At 41.7% G+C, this 18,408-nt stretch overlaps 1 protein-coding gene across 2 annotated transcripts; it reads right to left on the bottom strand.

The window, feature by feature from the left end:
* Window positions 1-3,444: 3,444 nt before the first annotated feature.
* On the bottom strand, window positions 3,445-16,709 carry PSTK (phosphoseryl-tRNA kinase). 2 transcript variants are annotated; one of them, XM_043926859.1, is made up of 6 exons: window positions 16,277-16,709; window positions 13,615-13,906; window positions 12,961-13,159; window positions 10,241-10,316; window positions 7,642-7,735; window positions 3,445-3,842 (listed from the first exon to the last, which is right to left on the bottom strand). In XM_043926859.1, the coding sequence occupies exons 1-6, from the start codon at window positions 16,469-16,471 to the stop codon at window positions 3,643-3,645; spliced, it is 1,056 nt and encodes a 351-aa protein (XP_043782794.1). In that variant the 5' UTR covers window positions 16,472-16,709; the 3' UTR covers window positions 3,445-3,642. The 2 variants fall into 2 exon arrangements, with proteins under 2 accessions (XP_043782794.1, XP_043782793.1); XM_043926858.1 differs by having other exon boundaries at window positions 3,562-3,842; window positions 16,259-16,707.
* Between the last annotated feature and the right edge of the window lie 1,699 nt (window positions 16,710-18,408).

Genomic DNA, 18,408 nt, shown 5'->3' with positions numbered 1-18,408 from the left:
AGGAGATCAGTCCTGGGTGTTCATTGGAAGGACTGATGTTGAAAGCTGAAACTCCAATAGTTTGGCCACCTGATGCAAAGAACTGATTCATTTGAAAAGACCCTGATGCTGGCAAAGACTGAGGGCAGAAGGAGAGGGTGATGACAGAGGATGAGATGGTTGGATGGTATCACTGACTCAATGAACATGAGTTTGGATAAACTCTGGGAGTTGGTGATGGACAGGGAGGCCTGGCGTGCTGCAGTTCATGGGGTCACAGAGGCGGACATGACTGAGTGACTGAACTGAACTGAACATTCAATTGTATATTTGTACCATATCTTTGCCCATTCCTCTATAGATAGACTTTTAGGTTGCTTCCCTGTCTTGGCTATTATAAACAGTGCTGCAGTGAACATTCAATTCAGTTCAGTTTCAGTTGAGTCTGACTCTTTGCGACCCCATGGATTGCAGCACGCCAGGCTTCCCTGTCCATCACCAACTCCTGGAGCCTTCTCAAATTCATGTCAATTGAGTCAGTGATACCAGCCAACCATCTTAGCCTCTGTTATCCCCTTCTCCCGCCTTCAATCTTTCCCAGCATCAGGGTCTTTCCAAATGAGTCAGTTCTTTGAGTCAGGTGGCCAAAGTATTGGAGTTTCAGCTTCAGCATCAGTCCTTCCAATGAATACTCAGGACTGATTTCCTTTAGGATGGACTGGTTGGATCTCCTTGCTGTCCAAGGGACCCTCAAGAGTCTTCTCCAGCACCACAGTTCAAAAGCATCAATTCTTCAGCACTCAGCTTTCTTTAGAGTCCAACTCTCACAGTGAACACTGGGGTGCATTTATCTTTTAAGCCCATGTTTTTCTCTCGGGATATATGCCCAGGAGTGGGACTGCAGGGTCATACGGTAGCTCTGTTTTAGTTTTGTAAGGAACCTCCATAGTGGCTGTACCAATACAATATACGTTGTCACCAACAGTGAGAATTTACATTCTCACCAATTTAAATTCTCTCCACACCCTCACCAGCATTTCTTGTTTGTGGAGTTTTTGATGACAGCCACTCTGGCTGCTGTGAGGTGGTATCTCATTGTAGTTTTGGTTTGCATTTCTCTAATAACTAGCAATGTTGAACATCTTTTCATGTGCCTATTAGACATCTGTCCTCTTTGGATAAATGTCTGTTCAGGTCGTCTGCCTATTTTTTGAGTGGGTTGTTTGTTTTGATGCTATTAAGTGTCAAGCTGTCTCTTAAGTTTTGGAGACTTAACCCCATATCAGTTACATGATTTGCAAGTATTTTTTCTCCCAGTCTGTGGGTTGTCTTCATTTTATTCCCTTTGCAAAAGTTTTTGAGTTTAAGTAGGTCTCATTTGTTTATTTTTGCTTTTATTTACATTATTCTGGGAGATGGATCAAAAACGATGTTGCTGTGATTTATGTCAGAGAGTGTTCTGCCTATGTTTTCCTCTTAAGAGTTTTATAGTGTCCAGTCTCACATTTGGGTCTTTAATCCATTTTGAGCTTATTTTTGTATATGGAGTTAAAGAAGGATCTAATTTCATTTTTTACATGTGGTTGTCCAGTTTTCCCAGCTCCATTTGTTGAAGACGCTGTCTTTTCGAACACTGTGTAGTCCTGCCTCCTTTGTCATAGATTAATTGACTAAAGTTGCTGGGCTTATTTCTGAGTTTTCTATCCTGTTCCATTGATTTATATTTCTATTTTTCTGCCAGTATCATACTGCTTTGATGACTAGCTTTGGAGTATAGTCTGACTTCAGGGAGCCTGATTCCACCAACTCTGTTTTCTTTTTCTCCCCCTCCAAGATTGCTTTGGCCATTCAGGATCTTTTGTATCTCCATACAAATTTTGAGATTTTCTGTTCTAGTTCTGTGAAAAATGCCATTGGTAATTTGACAGGGATTGCATTCAATCTGTAGATTGCCTTAAGTAATATAATTATTTTGACAATATTGATTCTTCTAATCCACAAACATGGTATATCTTTCCATCTGTTTATGTCTTCTTTGATTTCTTTCATCAGCATCTTATAGTTTTCAGACCAAAGGTCTTTTATCTCCTTAGGTAGGTTTATTCCTAGGTGTGTTATTCTTTTTGTTGCAATGGTAAATGGAATTGCTTCTTTAATTTCTCTTTCTGATCTTTCGTTGTTAGTGTGTAGAAATGGAACAGATTTCTGTGTGTTAATTTTGTAACCTGCAACTTTACCAAATTCATTGATGAGCTCTAGTAGTTTTCTGGTAGCATCTTTAGGCTCTTCTATGTACACACTCACACTACCTGCAAACAGTGACAGTTGAGCTCACTTTCCAATTTGGATTCCCATTACTTCTTTTTCTTCTCTGATTATTGTAGCTAGGATTTCCAAAACTATGTTGAATAAAACTGGTGAGAAAAAAAAAAACAAAAACCTGGTGAGAATGGACATCCTTGTCTTGTTCCTGATCTTAGAGGGAATGCTTTTCGCCACTGAGTATGATGCTAGCTATAGGTTTGTTATATGGCCTTTCTTTTTTTTTTTTTTCCATTTATTTTTATTAGTTGGAGGCTAATTACTTCACAACATTTCAGTGGGTTTTGTCATACATTGACATGAATCAGCCATGGAGTTACATGTATTCCCCATCCCGATCCCCCCTCCCACCTCCCTCTCCACCCGATTCCTCTGGGTCTTCCCAGTGCACCAGGCCCGAGCACTTGTCTCATGCATCCCACCTGGGCTGGTGATCTGTTTCACTACAGATAATATACATGCTGTTCTTTTGAAACATCCCACCCTTGCCTTCTCCCACAGAGTCCAAAAGTCTGTTCTGTACATCTGTCTCTTTTTCTGTTTTGCATATAGGGTTATCATTACCACCTTTCTAAATTCTTATATGGCCTTTCTTATGTTCAGGAATGTACCCTCTATATCCACTTTCTGGGGAGTTGTTATCATAAATGGGTGCTGAATTTCATCAAAAGCTTTTTCTGCATCTATTGAGATGATCATACGGTTTTTATTCTTCAATTTGTTGGTATGATGTATCACAGTGATTGATTTGCAGATACTGAAGAACCCTTGCATCCCTGGGACGAATTCCAGGGATTCACCACTTGATCATGGTGTATGATCTTTTTAATGTATTGTTGGATACAGACTGCAAGTATTTTGTTGACGATTTTTGCATCTATGTTGATCAGTGATACTGGCCTGTAATTTTCTTTTTTGTGTGATATCTTTTTCTTGTTTTGACATCAGGGTGATGGTGGCCTCATAAAATGGGTTGGGAAGTTTTCCTTCCTCTGTGACTTTTTGGAAACAGTTTCAGAAGGATAGGTGTTAACTCTTCTCTTCATAAAATTTGCCTGTGAAGCCATCAGGTCCTGGACTTTTGTCTGCTGGGAGGTTTTTAATCATGGTTTGAATTTCAGTGCTTGTGATTGGTCTGTTCATATTTTCTATTTCTTCCTGATTCAGTCTAGGGAGACTCTATCTTTCTAAGAGTTTGTCCAAAGAATAGACTGATTTTTTTTAAACAGGTCTTTAGCAATTCACATTATTAGACTAGAACACATCCAGTAATACATAATTGTTTTAATTTGTTTGCAAAATCATAACCAAACTAGATGTTTGATTGGAGGTTCAGAAGTTTTAATGCTGCTTTGAAAAATACTTCTGTACAATGTTATCTTTCTCATAATGGAAAAAAGAAATAACATCTGATAAGTCAATGGTTTGTTGAAAGCACAGGTATCTTTTGTTTCCTTGTCTTAGGTCTTCCAAACACTCTGCTTTGAGCTTGTTAAGTTCCTCTGCCAAAAGCTTCAAGTTGTAGGGAAACATCTGTTCATCTAAAATAAAGATACTCAAAATTATTTGGGTAGATTAAATTTAGCTGGACTGATGACACTAGGAAATTAATTTGATTACTTCAGACAAACCATTCAGATTCTTCTACAAATTATAATTGAGCTGATGTAATATACATGTAGACAAAGGTCACAATTCAATACAAGCAAATCATTTAAATAACTTGCTATGAAATATGTGAGCAGAAAAGGCTTTTTGTTGACAAAATAAGTTGGCTTACAATCTTATTGAATTAACAGATAGTAAGGCAAAAGAGCAGAGCTAGAAAATGACAGTTGGGTTTAAAGCTCATATACCTAGAATAGTTGTCCAATATAATTTCCTACAATGATGGAAGTGTTCTATGTCTGCCCTATTCAGTTCAGCAGCCACTAGCCATGTGGGTGATGTGACTGAGAACTTGATTTTTTTGTTGAACAGCTTTATGGAGGTAAAATTAACATTACAGCTTACCATTTAAACTACAATTCAGTAGTTTTAGTATATTCACAGATATAAGCAGCAATCATCACAGTCAATCTTGAAAAACATTTTTATCATCTGTGATAGTTAATATCACCCTCCTGCCCCATTCCCCCTCTCTCTGCCCTCAAAATCTAAGCAAGCAGTAATCTACCTCATGTTTCCAGATTTCCCCATTCTGGACATTTCACATGACTAGACTCATACTTTTGTGACTGGCTTCTAACACTTTTCATAATGTTTTCAAGGTTCATCCATGTTGTAGTATTTTCTTGCTTTTTATGGTTGAATAATCCATTTTTTGGATAGATGGACATATCCATATGTTTGTCAGCTGATGGTCATTTGGGTTACTTCTATCTTTTGGCTATTAGTAATAATGATGCTATAAGCACCTGTGTACAAATTTTTATATGAATATATGTTTTCATTTCTAGGTCCCATGGTAACTACATTTACTCTTCGGGAGCTGCTAGGCTGTTTTCCAAAACAGCTGCACCATTTTACATTCCCAGCAGTGGTGGCCATGGATTCTGAGTTCTCCACATCCTCACTAAAACTTGGACTTTTAGGTTCTAGCTGTCCTAGTGAGTGTGCAGCGGCATCTCACTGTGGTTTTGATCTGTATTTCCCTGATTACTAATAATGCCAGGTGTGTTTCCATGTGTTTACTAGCCATTTGTCTATCTTCCCTGAAGAAATTTCTACTCAGATTCTTTGCCTGTTTAAAAAATTGGGTTATTTGTCTTTATTATTGAGTTGTGAGAGTCCTGTATATACTTTGGGTATAAGTCCCTTATGAGGTGTGATTTGCAAATATTTTCTCCCATTCTGTGGATTGTCCTTTTACTTCTTAATGGAAAGAGAACCAAATTTTCTAATTTTATTTAAGCAGAGTTCTAGAAGCTAGTGCCATCTCCTTCACCAAAAGGGGGGAAAAAATATTTTAATGGATAGGAAGAGAGTCAAGAGTAATTTGGGTATAACCCTATTCCCCCTTGATTTTATGTTGTTCAGTTACTAAGTCATGTCTGATTCTTTGCCACCCCGTGAATTGTAGCATGCCAAGCTTCTTTGTTCTCCACTGTCTCCCGGAGTTTGCTCAGATTCATGTCCATTGAGTCAGGGATGCCATCCAACCATCTCGTCCTCTGTCACCCCCTCATCCTCCTGCCCTCAATCTTTCCCAGCATCAGGGTCTTTTCCAATGAACTGGCTCTTTGCATCAGGTGGCCAAAGTATTGGAGCTTCAGCTTCAGCTCCGTCTTTCCAATGATTTCCTTTAGTATTGACTAGTTTGATCTCCTTGCAGTCCAAGGGACTCTCAGGAGTCTTCTCCAGCACCACAATTCAAAAGCATCAACTCTTTGGCGCTCAGCCTTTGTTATGGTCCAACTTTCCCAACCATACATGACTACTGGAAAAACCATGAAAGTGAAAGTGAAGTCGCTCAGTCGTGTCTGACTCTGCGACCGCATGCCTACCAGGTTCCTCCTTTCATGGGATTTTCCAGGCAAGAATACTGGAGTGGGTTGCCATTTCCTTAGTTTTGACTATATGGACCTTGTCGGCAAAGTGATGTCTCTGCTTTTTAATACACTGTCTAGGTTTATCATAGCTTTCCTTCCAAGAAGCAAGTGTCTTTTAATTTCATGGCTGCAGTCACCATCTGCAGTGATTTTGGAGCCCAAGAAAATAAAATCTGTCACTGCTTCCACTTTTTCCCCTTCTATTTGCCATGAAGTGATGGGACCAATGTCATGGTCATAATTCATTTTATAGACAAAGGCAAATGGCTGAAAGAACTTCTACAACTATTCTTGTTTTCATTCTGATGTAAGACCATTTTTGTTCCAGCTCTTTTCCAAATTTTGTATTATAACCCATTCCTGGGTTGCACATTGCAACCAGTGTTTTTCTAAGATGCAATCAAATAGTCCCACAGTAGAGTTCATTAAACATGGGAGTGTTTTATGAAACCAGTTTCTATGCAGGAGTGTGTTTGTGTAAGGGGCTACACACACTAGGTCATTAAAATCTACTTATGGATCACAGTTTTCAAAAAAAGTTTGAAAAACATAATATGGTTAGTATACTGTTTCTTCTTCCAATGACCTAAGTTTTTCTAAAGGTATTAATAATAAATGTTGGTGATGTGCGGGAGCATAACAGAAAGCACTGACTAGAATCAGACTTAACTCTGAACCCCAAGTTGCCCAAGTATATATAGCCACTGTTCAGTGTAGCCTTGAGCAGGGATACTTATCCTCTCAGACCCTCCATTTCCCCATTTGTAAAACTACACTTCTCTGATAGGATTCTGAAGACTAGAAAAAATATATAATGCTCTTAGCATATAAAAGGAGTTTAAGAAATGTTAAGCTGCTGTTATTTTTAAAATCAAGGGTGATAGTAAAGAGTTCAATATTTAAAACCTAAAGGAATAATTTTCCAAAATTGTAATTACCACATATTTCATCTAACCTCAGACTGACAGTGCACTGAGCTTGTTCAGATGCCATGCTGATTTTCCAACTGGCCCTGACTACCTCTCTCCATCCCTTGCTTCACTCTGGACTCAATGGCTTCTTTTGTGTTCTAGAACATAACAGCTTTACCTGTGCACTGCTTGGAATGATCCTTCAGGCATCAGTATGGCTTGCTATTTCCCTTCATTCACATCTTTGCTTAAATGTCATTTCCTCCGAGAAGTCTTCATGGTTGCTCTTTTAAAAATAAATCCTCCCATCACTACACTGTCATGTGAAAGTGAAGTTATTCAGTCATGTCCGACTCTTTGCGACCCCATGGACTAATGTACTGTAGCCCACCAGGCTCCTCCATCCATGGGATTCTCCAGGCAAGAATACTGGAGTGGGTTGCCATTTCCTTCTCCAGGGGATCTTCCCAACCCAGGGACCGAACCCTGGTCTCCTGCATTGCAGGCAGACGCTTTAACCTCTGTGCCACCAGGGAAGCCCCTATACTGTCTTACCCTACTTTATTTTTCTTCAGAGCACTGGTATATATTCGTATATTCATTTTTTGTGTGTCTCCTCACTATGACATTCTGCTCCCTCCAAATGTTCCAATATCTAGAATAAAGCCTAGTACAGAGTAGCCACTCAATAAAAACCTACTGGATGGATGAAAGCCTGATTCCAGGGGTGGAAGTTTAACATAACCAAGTTGCACATTTAAACAGAAAACATGATGTAAACGTCACAAATGAAAGTACATAAAGTACTCGTGTCCAGGGAACAAGAGTAGCAGGAGAGAATAGTCTCAACTGAACAGAATCTTAACTACTAAGCATACCTTTGGCTTCCTTCATTGTCTGAGAGACAATTCTTCGGAGGGTCTGATCAGCTTGATGAAGAATGTTAGTTGAACAGATAAGTCTGTCTGTTTCCTAGGTAATAAGACATTGTTATTGGGACAGTTACCTAGTTGTATAAAAGAAATGACTAAAGTGTAGGTGATACATAGGTGAACAGACAGAAAGAAAAGTAAAAGGGGCTTTTCTGTTCCAGGTATTCTCTAGTGAAAGTGTTAGTCGCTCAGTCGTGTCCAACTCTTTGTGACCCCATGGACTGTAGCCCGCCTGGCTCCTCTGTCCATGGGATTTCCCAGCCAAGAATACTGGAGTGGGTAGCCATTCCCTTCTCCAGGGGATCTTCCAACCCAGGAATCAAATCCAGGTCTCCTGCATAGCAGGCAGATTCTTTACCATCTGAGCCACCAGGGAAGCCCCCTTCTTCTCTAGGAGAGGGTCTAAGTGAAATACATCAAGTTGTAAACTGGGTTACATGTGCCTACATGTATGCTGGTTAATGTCTAAGAATGAGCTCTCAAAGACAGAAACAAACCCATCTATAGTGTTTGTCTATTTAGAATGGGAAAGATTCTCTATTCAAGAAAATTAGAGATACTAAGGGAACATACCATGCAAAGATGGGCACAATAAAGGACAGGAAAGGTATGGGCCTAACAAAAGCAGAAGATATTAAGAAGAGGTGGCAAGAACAGACAGAAGAACTATACAAAAAAGATCTTAATGACCCAGATAACCACAATGGTGTCATCACTCACCTAAAGCCAGACATCTTGGAGTGAGGAGTCAAGTGGGCCCTAGGAAGCATCACTACAAGCAAAGCTAGTGGAGGTGATGGAATCCCAGCTAAGCTATTTCAAATCCTAAAAGATGATGCTGTTGAAGTGCTGCACTCAGTATGCCAGGAAATTGGGAAAACTCAGCAATGGTCACAGTACTGGAAAAGGTCAGTTTTCATTCGAATCCCCCAAAAGGGCAGTGCCAAAGAATGTTCAAACTACCGCACAATTGCACTCATTTCACATGGTGGCAAAGTAAAGCTAAAAATTCTCCAAGCTAGGCTTCAACCGCATGTAAACTAAGAACTCCCAGATGTTCAAGATGGATTTAGAAAAGGCAAAAGAACCAGAAATCAAACTGCCAACATTCACTGGATCATAGAAAAATCAAGAGAATTCCAGAAAAACATCTACTCCTGCTTTATTGACTATGATAAAGCCTTTGACTGTGTCGATCACAACAAACTGTGGAAAATTCTTCAAGAGGTGGGAATACCAGACCACCTGACCTGCCTCCTGAGAAATCTGTATGCAGGTCAAGAAGCAACAGTTAGAACTGGACATGGAACAATGGACTGGTTCCAAATTGGGAAAGGAGTACATCAAGGCTGTATATTGTCACCCTGCTTATTTAACTTATATGCAGAGTACATCAAGTGAAATGCTGGGCTAGATGAAGTACTAGCTGGAATCAAGATTGCTGGGAGAAATATCAATAACCTCAGATATGCAGATGACACTACTCTTATGGCAAAACATGAAGAGGAACTAAAGCGACTCTTGATGAAAGTGAGAGAGGAGAGTGAAAAAGCTGGCTTAGAACTCAATTCAAAACACTAAAATCATGCCATCTGGTCCCAATCACTTCATGGCAAATAGATGGGGAGACAATGGAAACAGTGACAGACTTTATTTTCTTGGACTCCAAAATGACTGCAGATGGTGAATGCAGCCATTAAATTAAAAGACACTTACTCCTTGGAAGAAAAGCAATGACAAACCTAGACAGCATATTAAAAAGCATAGACATTGCTTTTCCAAAAAAGGTTCGTCTAGTCAAAGCAATGGTTTTTCCAGTAGTCGTGTACGGATATGAGAGTTGGACTATAAAGAAGGCTAAGCACCGAAAAATTGATGGTTTTGAACTCTGGTGCTGGAGAAGACTCTTGAGAGTCCTTTGGACTGCAAGGAGATCAAACGAATCAATCCTAAAGGAAATCAGTCCTGAATATTCATTGGAAGGACTGATGCGAAGCTGAAGCTCCAATACTTTGGTCACCTGATTCGAGGAGCTGACTCATTGGAAAAGACCCTGATGCCAAAAGATTGAAGGCAGGAGGAGAAGGGGATGACAGAGGATGAGATGGTTGGATGGCATCACTGACTCAAAGGACATGAGTTTGAGCAAGCTCTGGGAGATGATGAAGGACAGGGAAGCCTGGCGTGCTTCAGTCCCTGGGGTCGCAAAGAGTCAGACGCGACTGAGTGATTCAACGACAACAACAATGGTGTAAATATTCCCATCCATGCCCACTTCAAGCTACCAGTGTAACATCAGCAGGCTCCAACGTTTCTGAAAATTTAACAGCTGCCTTTGACCAAACAGCGCAGGCTGCCTCCAGAGCACCGCTGCACCCAGGTATCAGGGGCTGGATGCTGGTGAGATGCTGGGGCAGGGACAGAGATCATCTTCCACACGTTATTCATACTTCACACTCAGCTCCAAATGCTCTTCCTACAGAAGATCCTTCTTCCGAGAGAAAGTTCCTTCTCATTTATGCTAAATCTCAACTGAAAGACTTACTTTTTGTTCCAAATTCTCCTCCACGTATTTTATTGGATTTTCCAAAGCAGTAATCAATAAATCAGTCAGCTTCAGCCTGTAAGAGGAGGTAGGATTAAATAAATTCTTACATCAAACACCTGTTTTTTAAAAGAACTTGTGTTTTTGAGCACTAAGCTGAATTCTAGAGGAATACAAGTGGTATATTCAAAATCCTAAACAGAAGTGGGAAAGCAAAGTGATTTGGAAGCTACCTTCTACTTGCAAAATTCAAATGTAGAACTTCAAAACAAAGAAGCCCCCCAAAATCCCTCTTGTAAAAAATTAATAATTTCCCAAGACCCCTATTAATAAGCTTTGAAAAGACATTCTCTCTTTTCTCTCATTAAGTGCTGAACTTTAGGTACCTACAACTTTATATTCCCCAGAGAAGCATGCTTAGTCTTTATTTCCTGGCTTCTACTCATTTGTGTGTGTGTGTCTGTGTATGTGAGTTCAGATGTCATGTCCAACTCTTTGTGACGCTATGGACTGTAACCCACCAGGATCCTCTGTCCATGGGATTCTCCAGGCAAGAATACTGGAGTCGGTTGCCAATTCCGACTCCAGGGGATCTTCTTGACCCAGGGATCAAACCTGCAGCTCCTGCATTGCAGGCGGATTCTTTACTGCTGAACCACCAGTTAAGTAGTTGTAGTATTTCACAGAAGCCTGGGAAAGGTTTATTTGTCATATCATCTTTCAACTTCCAATAGAAGGTCACCAGATTTTAGACAACCCCTTCACAGCTATGCTGGGACTATTTTAGACCACAGGTTGGTTTTCTTTCCTCCCTGGTTTAGGTTTTGTCTTTTTTAAATTATATATTTATTTATTCGGCTGCACAGGGTCTTAGCTGTGGAACGTGGAATCCTTTTAGCTGTGGCATGTGGGATCTAGTTCCCTGACCAGGAATTGAATCTGGGTCCCCTGCTTTGGCAGCACAGAGTCTTAGCCACTGGACCATCAGGGAAGTCCCTGGACCAAGTTCTTAAGACTCAAGACAAACCTGCAGATTCTGCTCAGGGTTATCCCTGGCACTGGCAAAGCTCACACTCCTTCCTACCCCTAGTAAGAACTAGCCCCCAAAGCAGTGATGGTAACCTTGGGCTGCTCTCATGGGATATCTCAATATCTCAACCAGCCATTCATTTCCGAAGGAAAACATTTTCAGTATTCCAGAAACACAAGCCATCAATCAGCTATGTGTTCACCTGCTCAAAGTTTCAAGATATTATGGAAAGTTAAAATTAGAAATCTCAGCCATAGCTTATTTCATTAACCCTATGAACAGTACTTACTTAAATCCAATATTGAATGTTTTTAGAATGTTAGAGTATTACAAAATGCATGGAAACTATCTTGGGAACTAAACATTTTGAAGAATGAGTGTAAGAAAAACATTTATATGATTGGAAGAGAATACAGAGTTTAAAACATTAGCCTTTTAAAAACTGTTGATCTCAAAAAAAAAAAAAAAAAACTGTTGATCTCATATGGACAGACAACAGTGAGGCAGGAACTAAGGGACTAGGGGGACATACCTCTAGAACTGTGTTGTTCCTGCAGCACCCACAGGCCACATGCAACCAGTTAAGTTTAAAGTGATCAAAATAACATTTAAAATTCAGGTCATGGGATTTCCCTGGTGGTCCAGTGTTTAAGAATCTACCTGCCAATACAGGGCATATGGGTTGGATCCCTGGTCTGGGAAGATCCCACATGACTCAGAACAACTAAGCCCATGGGCCACAACTACTTAGGCTGTGCTCTGGAGCGTGTGGTCCACGACAAGAGAACCCACCGAAAGGAGACTCCCATGCACAGTGACTAGAGAGCATCCCTGGCTCTCTGCAACTAGAGAGAGAGCCCACATGCAGCAAAGACGACCCAGGGCAGCCAAATAAATACATAATAAATAAAATTCAGGTCATGAGTTGCACTGGTTATATGTCTAGTGCTTGATGGCCAGTTGCATGTGGCTAGCAGCTACCATCCCGGGCAGGACAAAGACAGAACAGTTCCATCATTGGTGAAATTTCTATCAGAAATGTTGTAAACTAGAACTCTAGAGACCTATTTCAGTAATCAAATGCATTAGACAGCATAGCCACAAGCCTCACACCTACACAAGCAATGTAATGGAGTGAGATTTAAGGCATAGCCAGGATTCAGTTCCATTACTTTTCTCTGTATAAGAAACTACTGGGGGGACCTCCCTGGTGGTCCAGTGGTTAAGACTTTGCGCTCCCAATGACGAGGACATGGGTTTGATCCCTGCTTATGGAACTAAGATCACACAAGCCTCGTGGTGCAGCCAAAAAAATAAATAAAAAGTTTTTTTAAAAAACTGACAAAGGAAAGAAAACTGCTGGGCAATCTAGACTACACTACTTCAGCAAGAGTATCAGAGAGGTACCCTACTCTGAACTCCCTGCCCTGATCCCTGGGAAACCGTATAATTTTAACAAGAGGACATATTTGCAAAGAAACCTGGATTCACCTCTCAGCTGTAACTGACAATCTCAGTGACTCTGGGCAAACTAAACTTCCTCACTGGGTTTTCTCTTCTACACAAAGGGGAAGAAATAATCTCTCTCCAGGCTTGTGTGAAGAGCAACCAAGTGGATACAGGACAAGCATGCAGCCCAGGGCTTGGCCCAGCAAGGCGCCTGGTGAAAAGACACCTTTGAGTGGGCTACCTGGCCTCTGAAGAACATGCTGGACTCTGAATTGCGAGGCTGTGGTGTTCCCAAGCATTTTTCTCAGGGTTGGGCTTTTCTATCTTGTTTCCCATCTGGTGGATGGTCTCAGCAGGCAGTGGTCGTGGTCTCTGGGCATTCCTCTGTAGACAGGTCTCGAGAGCACAGTCTAAAAAGAGCTGGCAAAAGCCTAATGAATCTGAAAACAATTCAAAAACCACAAAATTACTCAGGCAGTACTCTTCCAAAATGGGAACTAAATGTATTTACATAAGTTACCCCATCTGCAGAAGGAAAGATCATTTGCAGTACTGAACGTGTAGCTTTGAAAATGAAGTAAATCCATATAAACCTCCTAATCCACTTAAGTTCCCACTAAAAACAGTGATGTTGGTTTTGTTTTTTTTTTTTTTGATGCGACCATTTTTAAAGTCTTTACTGAGTTTGTGACAGTGTTGTTTCTGTTTTATGTTTTGGTTTATTGGCCACAAGGCATGTGGGATATCAGCTCCCTGACCAGGGATCAAATCCTCACCCTTTGCATTGGAATGTGAAATCTTAATCACTGGATCACTAGGGAAGTTCCAGCACTAGTAAATTTGACACATGAATAAATATCTTTGTGTGTGAGAGGAGAAAAAATGTGTTAATTACATTTCCGAGCCAGCTGATAGACTTCATATCTCATACTTTGATAATAAAAGTTGTCATCTAAAATCAAAAGCAGAGGTCTAGACACAGCAGTCTTCGTTAAGGAGTAGAGAGACTGGGCCTCAACAGCTGCAGAAGATATCATATCTTGATCCTTCAAGCAGGTTATAAAATCCTCCCACATGGTTTCAGTCCTGCTGGGTGGGGTAGACATCTGACACCCATTAATGACAGCCAGCAAGAAGTGTTCAAGGTACTTCAACAGTTCCTGGCGAAGCAATTTCCACTGGGATGGCTGCAAAATACCAGAGAACTGCAAATTATATTAGGCTTTGGCCAGTAGTGTGGTCATGCCTCAACACCCGCCCTGCTCCATATGATAATTTCTGAACCATTTGGAGGTCTCTAGACACAACTGGCTTTCTCATACTCATGTCTTCATATATGCTATTCCCTCTGCTGAAAAACTACTCAGTGATATTAGCTCTCTGTGAACTCTTTTCAGACTCAACCATGCAGAAGGCATGCAGACCCTTCCTTGCCTACCGTGACACCTGTATACATTGAGTCTCCACTCTAAGAGGGTTTACACTGTTTAAGCAACTCCATGTCCCTGCTAGATCAATAGAGTGCTGTATACTCAGCCTCCAGCAGAGGGTTTGACACCTAAAAATGCTCCAGAAATGTATATGAGATGACTGAAAAAGTGAATAAATGAAAGAATGAAAAGCTGTTACCAGGAGAAAGAAGGAACTAAAATAAATATCCTGCCAAGATAAAACAGTCTGGCTAAGATATAGCAATGCCCACATGCCCTTGAAATAAGCAAATTTGCAGACAGAAAGAGGATCAGCTGAAAATTCTCTGGGTCCAGATGAAAGGTATCAGGCTAACAATAGGAATGGAATGGGATAATGAAAGATAGAGCAAGCAGATTGAGGGGAAGAGAATAAATAGTGTGGAAACACAAGTAACCTCGCTGCTGCTCACGGGCTCTGGAGAACACCGACTCAGTTATGAGGTCAAGGCTGGAGGGAAAACACAAGGATGGGAGATGAGGATCCCTCTCCTGTCTGTCCACGCCTCATCACAACACTGAGATTACAGCTCACAAAACAAATATTGGATTGCCCAAAAAGTTGGCTCAGATTTTTCTGTACCATCTTATGGAAAAACTCAAATGAATTTTTTGGCCAACCCAATATATCAGTGAAATCCACTGAAAAGAAAAGAGCAACACAGATCACTTCCTAAAATGTGAGATATCCTAATCATGGTAACAAAATGAGCCCCTGGGCCTTTGTAGGGGGAGAGTGGAAAAAATACAGTAAGAAAACTGAGGGAAAACCACAGCAAATACAATCTCTATTGTCAAGTTCCAGCTTCCTGCAGAGTGGTGAAAATACTATTACCTAAGTAAATCCAGTGCTACCATAGGACTGATACCATATTTACCTCACAATTAGCCAAGAATGGGGAAATATATAACTTTGCTGGTGAAGTCCAAAATTTTTCACACGCCAAATGTATTGTATTTTTGCAAATATACTCAGACTGAAATCACACATTTGCATTTTATTTATGCGAACTCATCTACATTCAGCACTAAACAACGAAACTACTTAAAATTTTCAGAATATGTCACTGAGTATTTTCTCTAGAGTTAGCATGAGATGAGTGCCATCAACCTACTGTTCCCCAAAAAGTCTCTGTTTTCACATGCTTCTCAAAGGGATGCATCCCATCGCGCTGAGGGTGATCTGAGGGTTTAAAGCAGAGTATGCACTTGGTACCCAAAGACAAGCCTATTACTTCATTTGGTGGTCAACTAAGAAACCAACATCTTTTCCTATTCTGGCAGTGGCAGGTTTACTCTGATTACAAATGAAGATGCTGCTTCAGAGGACGAATTTTTCATTTGTACAAACTGGACTTTCACAGGAGGCACCCTAAAAGTACCTTGTTACTTGTAATTTTGAATTCTTCTTCTTTAAAAGGGTTTCCCTCAAACTGCATAACTTATAGCCCCATAAAACCTGGATTTTCCTGGCTGATTGTTAAATTGGCTGTGTTGGAATTTTTGAAAGCGTCTGTCCCTCTTTTCAGAACAACCTTCCCAAAGGATTTTCAGGAGGGTATCTGACAATGGGAGATTTCCACCTTGCACGCTGACTTCAGAATCTAACCCTATACTGGTGGCTGTTTGTACCTGTCATATTCATAGTCAACTTATTCTGTGTAAACCAGCTCACTTTCCTCGAACCCCCGTCTCTCCTCCATCAGGGATCCTTCCCCCACACCATGCATTATCCAGTACACCTATGGTGCCATCCAACCATCTCATCCTCTGTCGTCCCCTTCTTCTCCTGCCCCCAATCTTTCCCAGCATCAGGGTCTCCTCCAATAATACATATTTCCCTTGGCTATTGAAGACGGGAGGAGAAGGGGACGACAGAGGATGAGATGGTTGGATGGCATCACCGACTTAATGGACGTGAGCCTGAGTAAACTCCGGGAGTTGGTGATGGACAGGGAGGCCTGGCGGGCTGTACTCCTAGGTGTCACAAAGAGTCGGACAAGACTGAGCAAATGAGCGGAACTGAGCTGAACTGAACTCCGGCCTAGGCCCCGCCCCCTCCGTACTGACCAATGGGCGCGCGCTTGCCTCAAGGCTCGCTTCCGGCATGACGTCATCATAGGCGACGACGCCCACCGCCCATCCCAGCTCCTGCCGTAGCCGGTGTCTGAGGGCGAGCGCGAAAGTTGACTTTCCTGCCGCGGGCAGGCCGCAGAGAACGCAGAGGACTAGCTTCTGTGGCCCTTCGCTGTGCGCTCCTCTGACGTCCTCCCCCATCTTCATGCTGTAGCGGGAGACCCGAAGCCACCGGAAGCGTTGACGGCGCAATGGCCGTCAAACCGCGCATGCGCAGTCCCCCAGCGCCTGGTTGCACCTCCTGGGGGCGCAAGGGAGGACTTGGCGAGTCTTCGGATCAAAAAGGTCTGCCTGGTCTCGGTCGTTTCCGAGATTGTCCCGTTGGACCCTTGAAGCGCTGGTGCTGAACTGACTGTGAGTCGAGTCCCTTACGCTGGCAAGTTCACGGGGATGCGTTTCCTAAAAGGTCAGAAAAGTTGGACTTAGGAATTCCCTGGGATCCAGTCCAGCTAGGACTCAACGCTGTCACCGCGGAGGGCAAAATTCAACCCCTGGTCGGGGAACTATTGAAATCCCTGAAGCTGCGGCGCTAGGCAGTTAAAAAAAAAAGAGGAAGAACCATCGAGCTGAAGCTGAGTCCGACAACTGTGCCCCGCTGTTCCTTCCAGGTGACAGGTGGAAAGGCAAAAAATATTAGTTATTGCGCGGTAACGCCACCAGCCGGCAGCAAGTGTCCGGAAATGAAGGCAAGAAAGGCACATTCCTCCTTACACTTCCAAGTCCTGTGCATTCATGCAGAGCACACTTTTTTTAATGTTAAAAAAAGAAATGCTAAGATGTGGGGAAATATAAAACGGATTCCCTCTGTGGAGAATGTGATGTAGTATAATTGCATTCAGATTCTAGCTTTTAGCTTAACTTATGAGGTTACTTCTTCGTCATAAGGAGGTATGTTCAAAATGTGGTGAACAAGTGAATGAGAATGAGGGACAAAATATAATCAATAACCCGGTGTTGTATCTGATATATTTGTGATTACAGAGCAGGTGCACATACTCAATCTCATTTTCTTTCTCTTGGGTTTAAGGTGACCATTGAGTTAAACATTGATTTCATGACAGTTCATTGTCATATGCCCAGTGCAAGATCCCTCTCCTTTATTATTGTTTTTTTTTAATTCCTCATCCACGCTCACACTCATTTCCTCTCCCTTTCTTAAGCAACCTTTTTTTTTTTTTTCTTGCTTAAACATGGTTAGTTTTGCTTGCTTACTTTTTAAAGAGAGACTTTTTAAAGAGCAGTTTTAGGTTCACAGCAAAATTGAAAAGAAAGTGGAGAGTGCATATACACCTCTGCCCACCCCAACCCAAGTCTCTTCGACTATCAGCATCCAGGACGGTACATTTGTTACGAATTGATGAACCTACACATCATTATCAGGCTTCCCTGGTAGCTCAGCTGGTAAAGAATCAGCCTGCAATGCAGGAGACTCCGGTTGGGTTCCTGGGTCAGGAAGATCCCCTGGAGAAGGGATAGGCTACCCACTTCAGTATTCTTGGGCTTCCCTGGTGGATCAGACAGTAAAGAATCCACCTGCAATTCAGGAGGTCTGAGTTTGATCCCTGGGTTGGGAAGATCCCCTGAAGGACAGCATGGCAACCCACAGGAGTATTCTTGCCTGGGGAATTGCCATGGACAGCGGAGCTGGACCAGCTGCAGTCCATGGAGTTGTAAAGAGTTGGACATGACTGAGCAACTAAGCACAGCACAGCACACATTATCACCCATAGTTTACATTGGGTTTATTCTTGGTCTTATGCATTCCATGAGTTTTGGCAAATGTGTAATGACATGTATCTACCATTATAGTGTTAAACAGAATCGTTTCACTGCCCTAAAATTCTTCTGTACTCTACCTATTTGTCTCTCCCTGAAATGAAGCGGAACCTCACAGTCTTTGCCCACCATGTCCTCAGTCAGCTTTTTGTTTGTGGAAAAACTTTAGCCAAAGAGTAAGTTTCCTTCTTTACTTTCTTTCTAATTCCTAGAGCTAAACCTTCTGGAACCCCTTTCTATTCACAAACAGATTTTCACTTAAAAAGACCTTGAACTACTTTACCTTAACTCAAACACAACCTGGACAG

This window comes from Cervus elaphus, chromosome 15 (genome assembly GCF_910594005.1).
Source record: "Cervus elaphus chromosome 15, mCerEla1.1, whole genome shotgun sequence".
Classification (NCBI taxonomy): domain Eukaryota; kingdom Metazoa; phylum Chordata; class Mammalia; order Artiodactyla; family Cervidae; genus Cervus; species Cervus elaphus.
The sequence above is the reverse complement of the archived record's forward strand: the minus strand, read 5'-3'. Positions and strand labels throughout refer to the sequence as shown.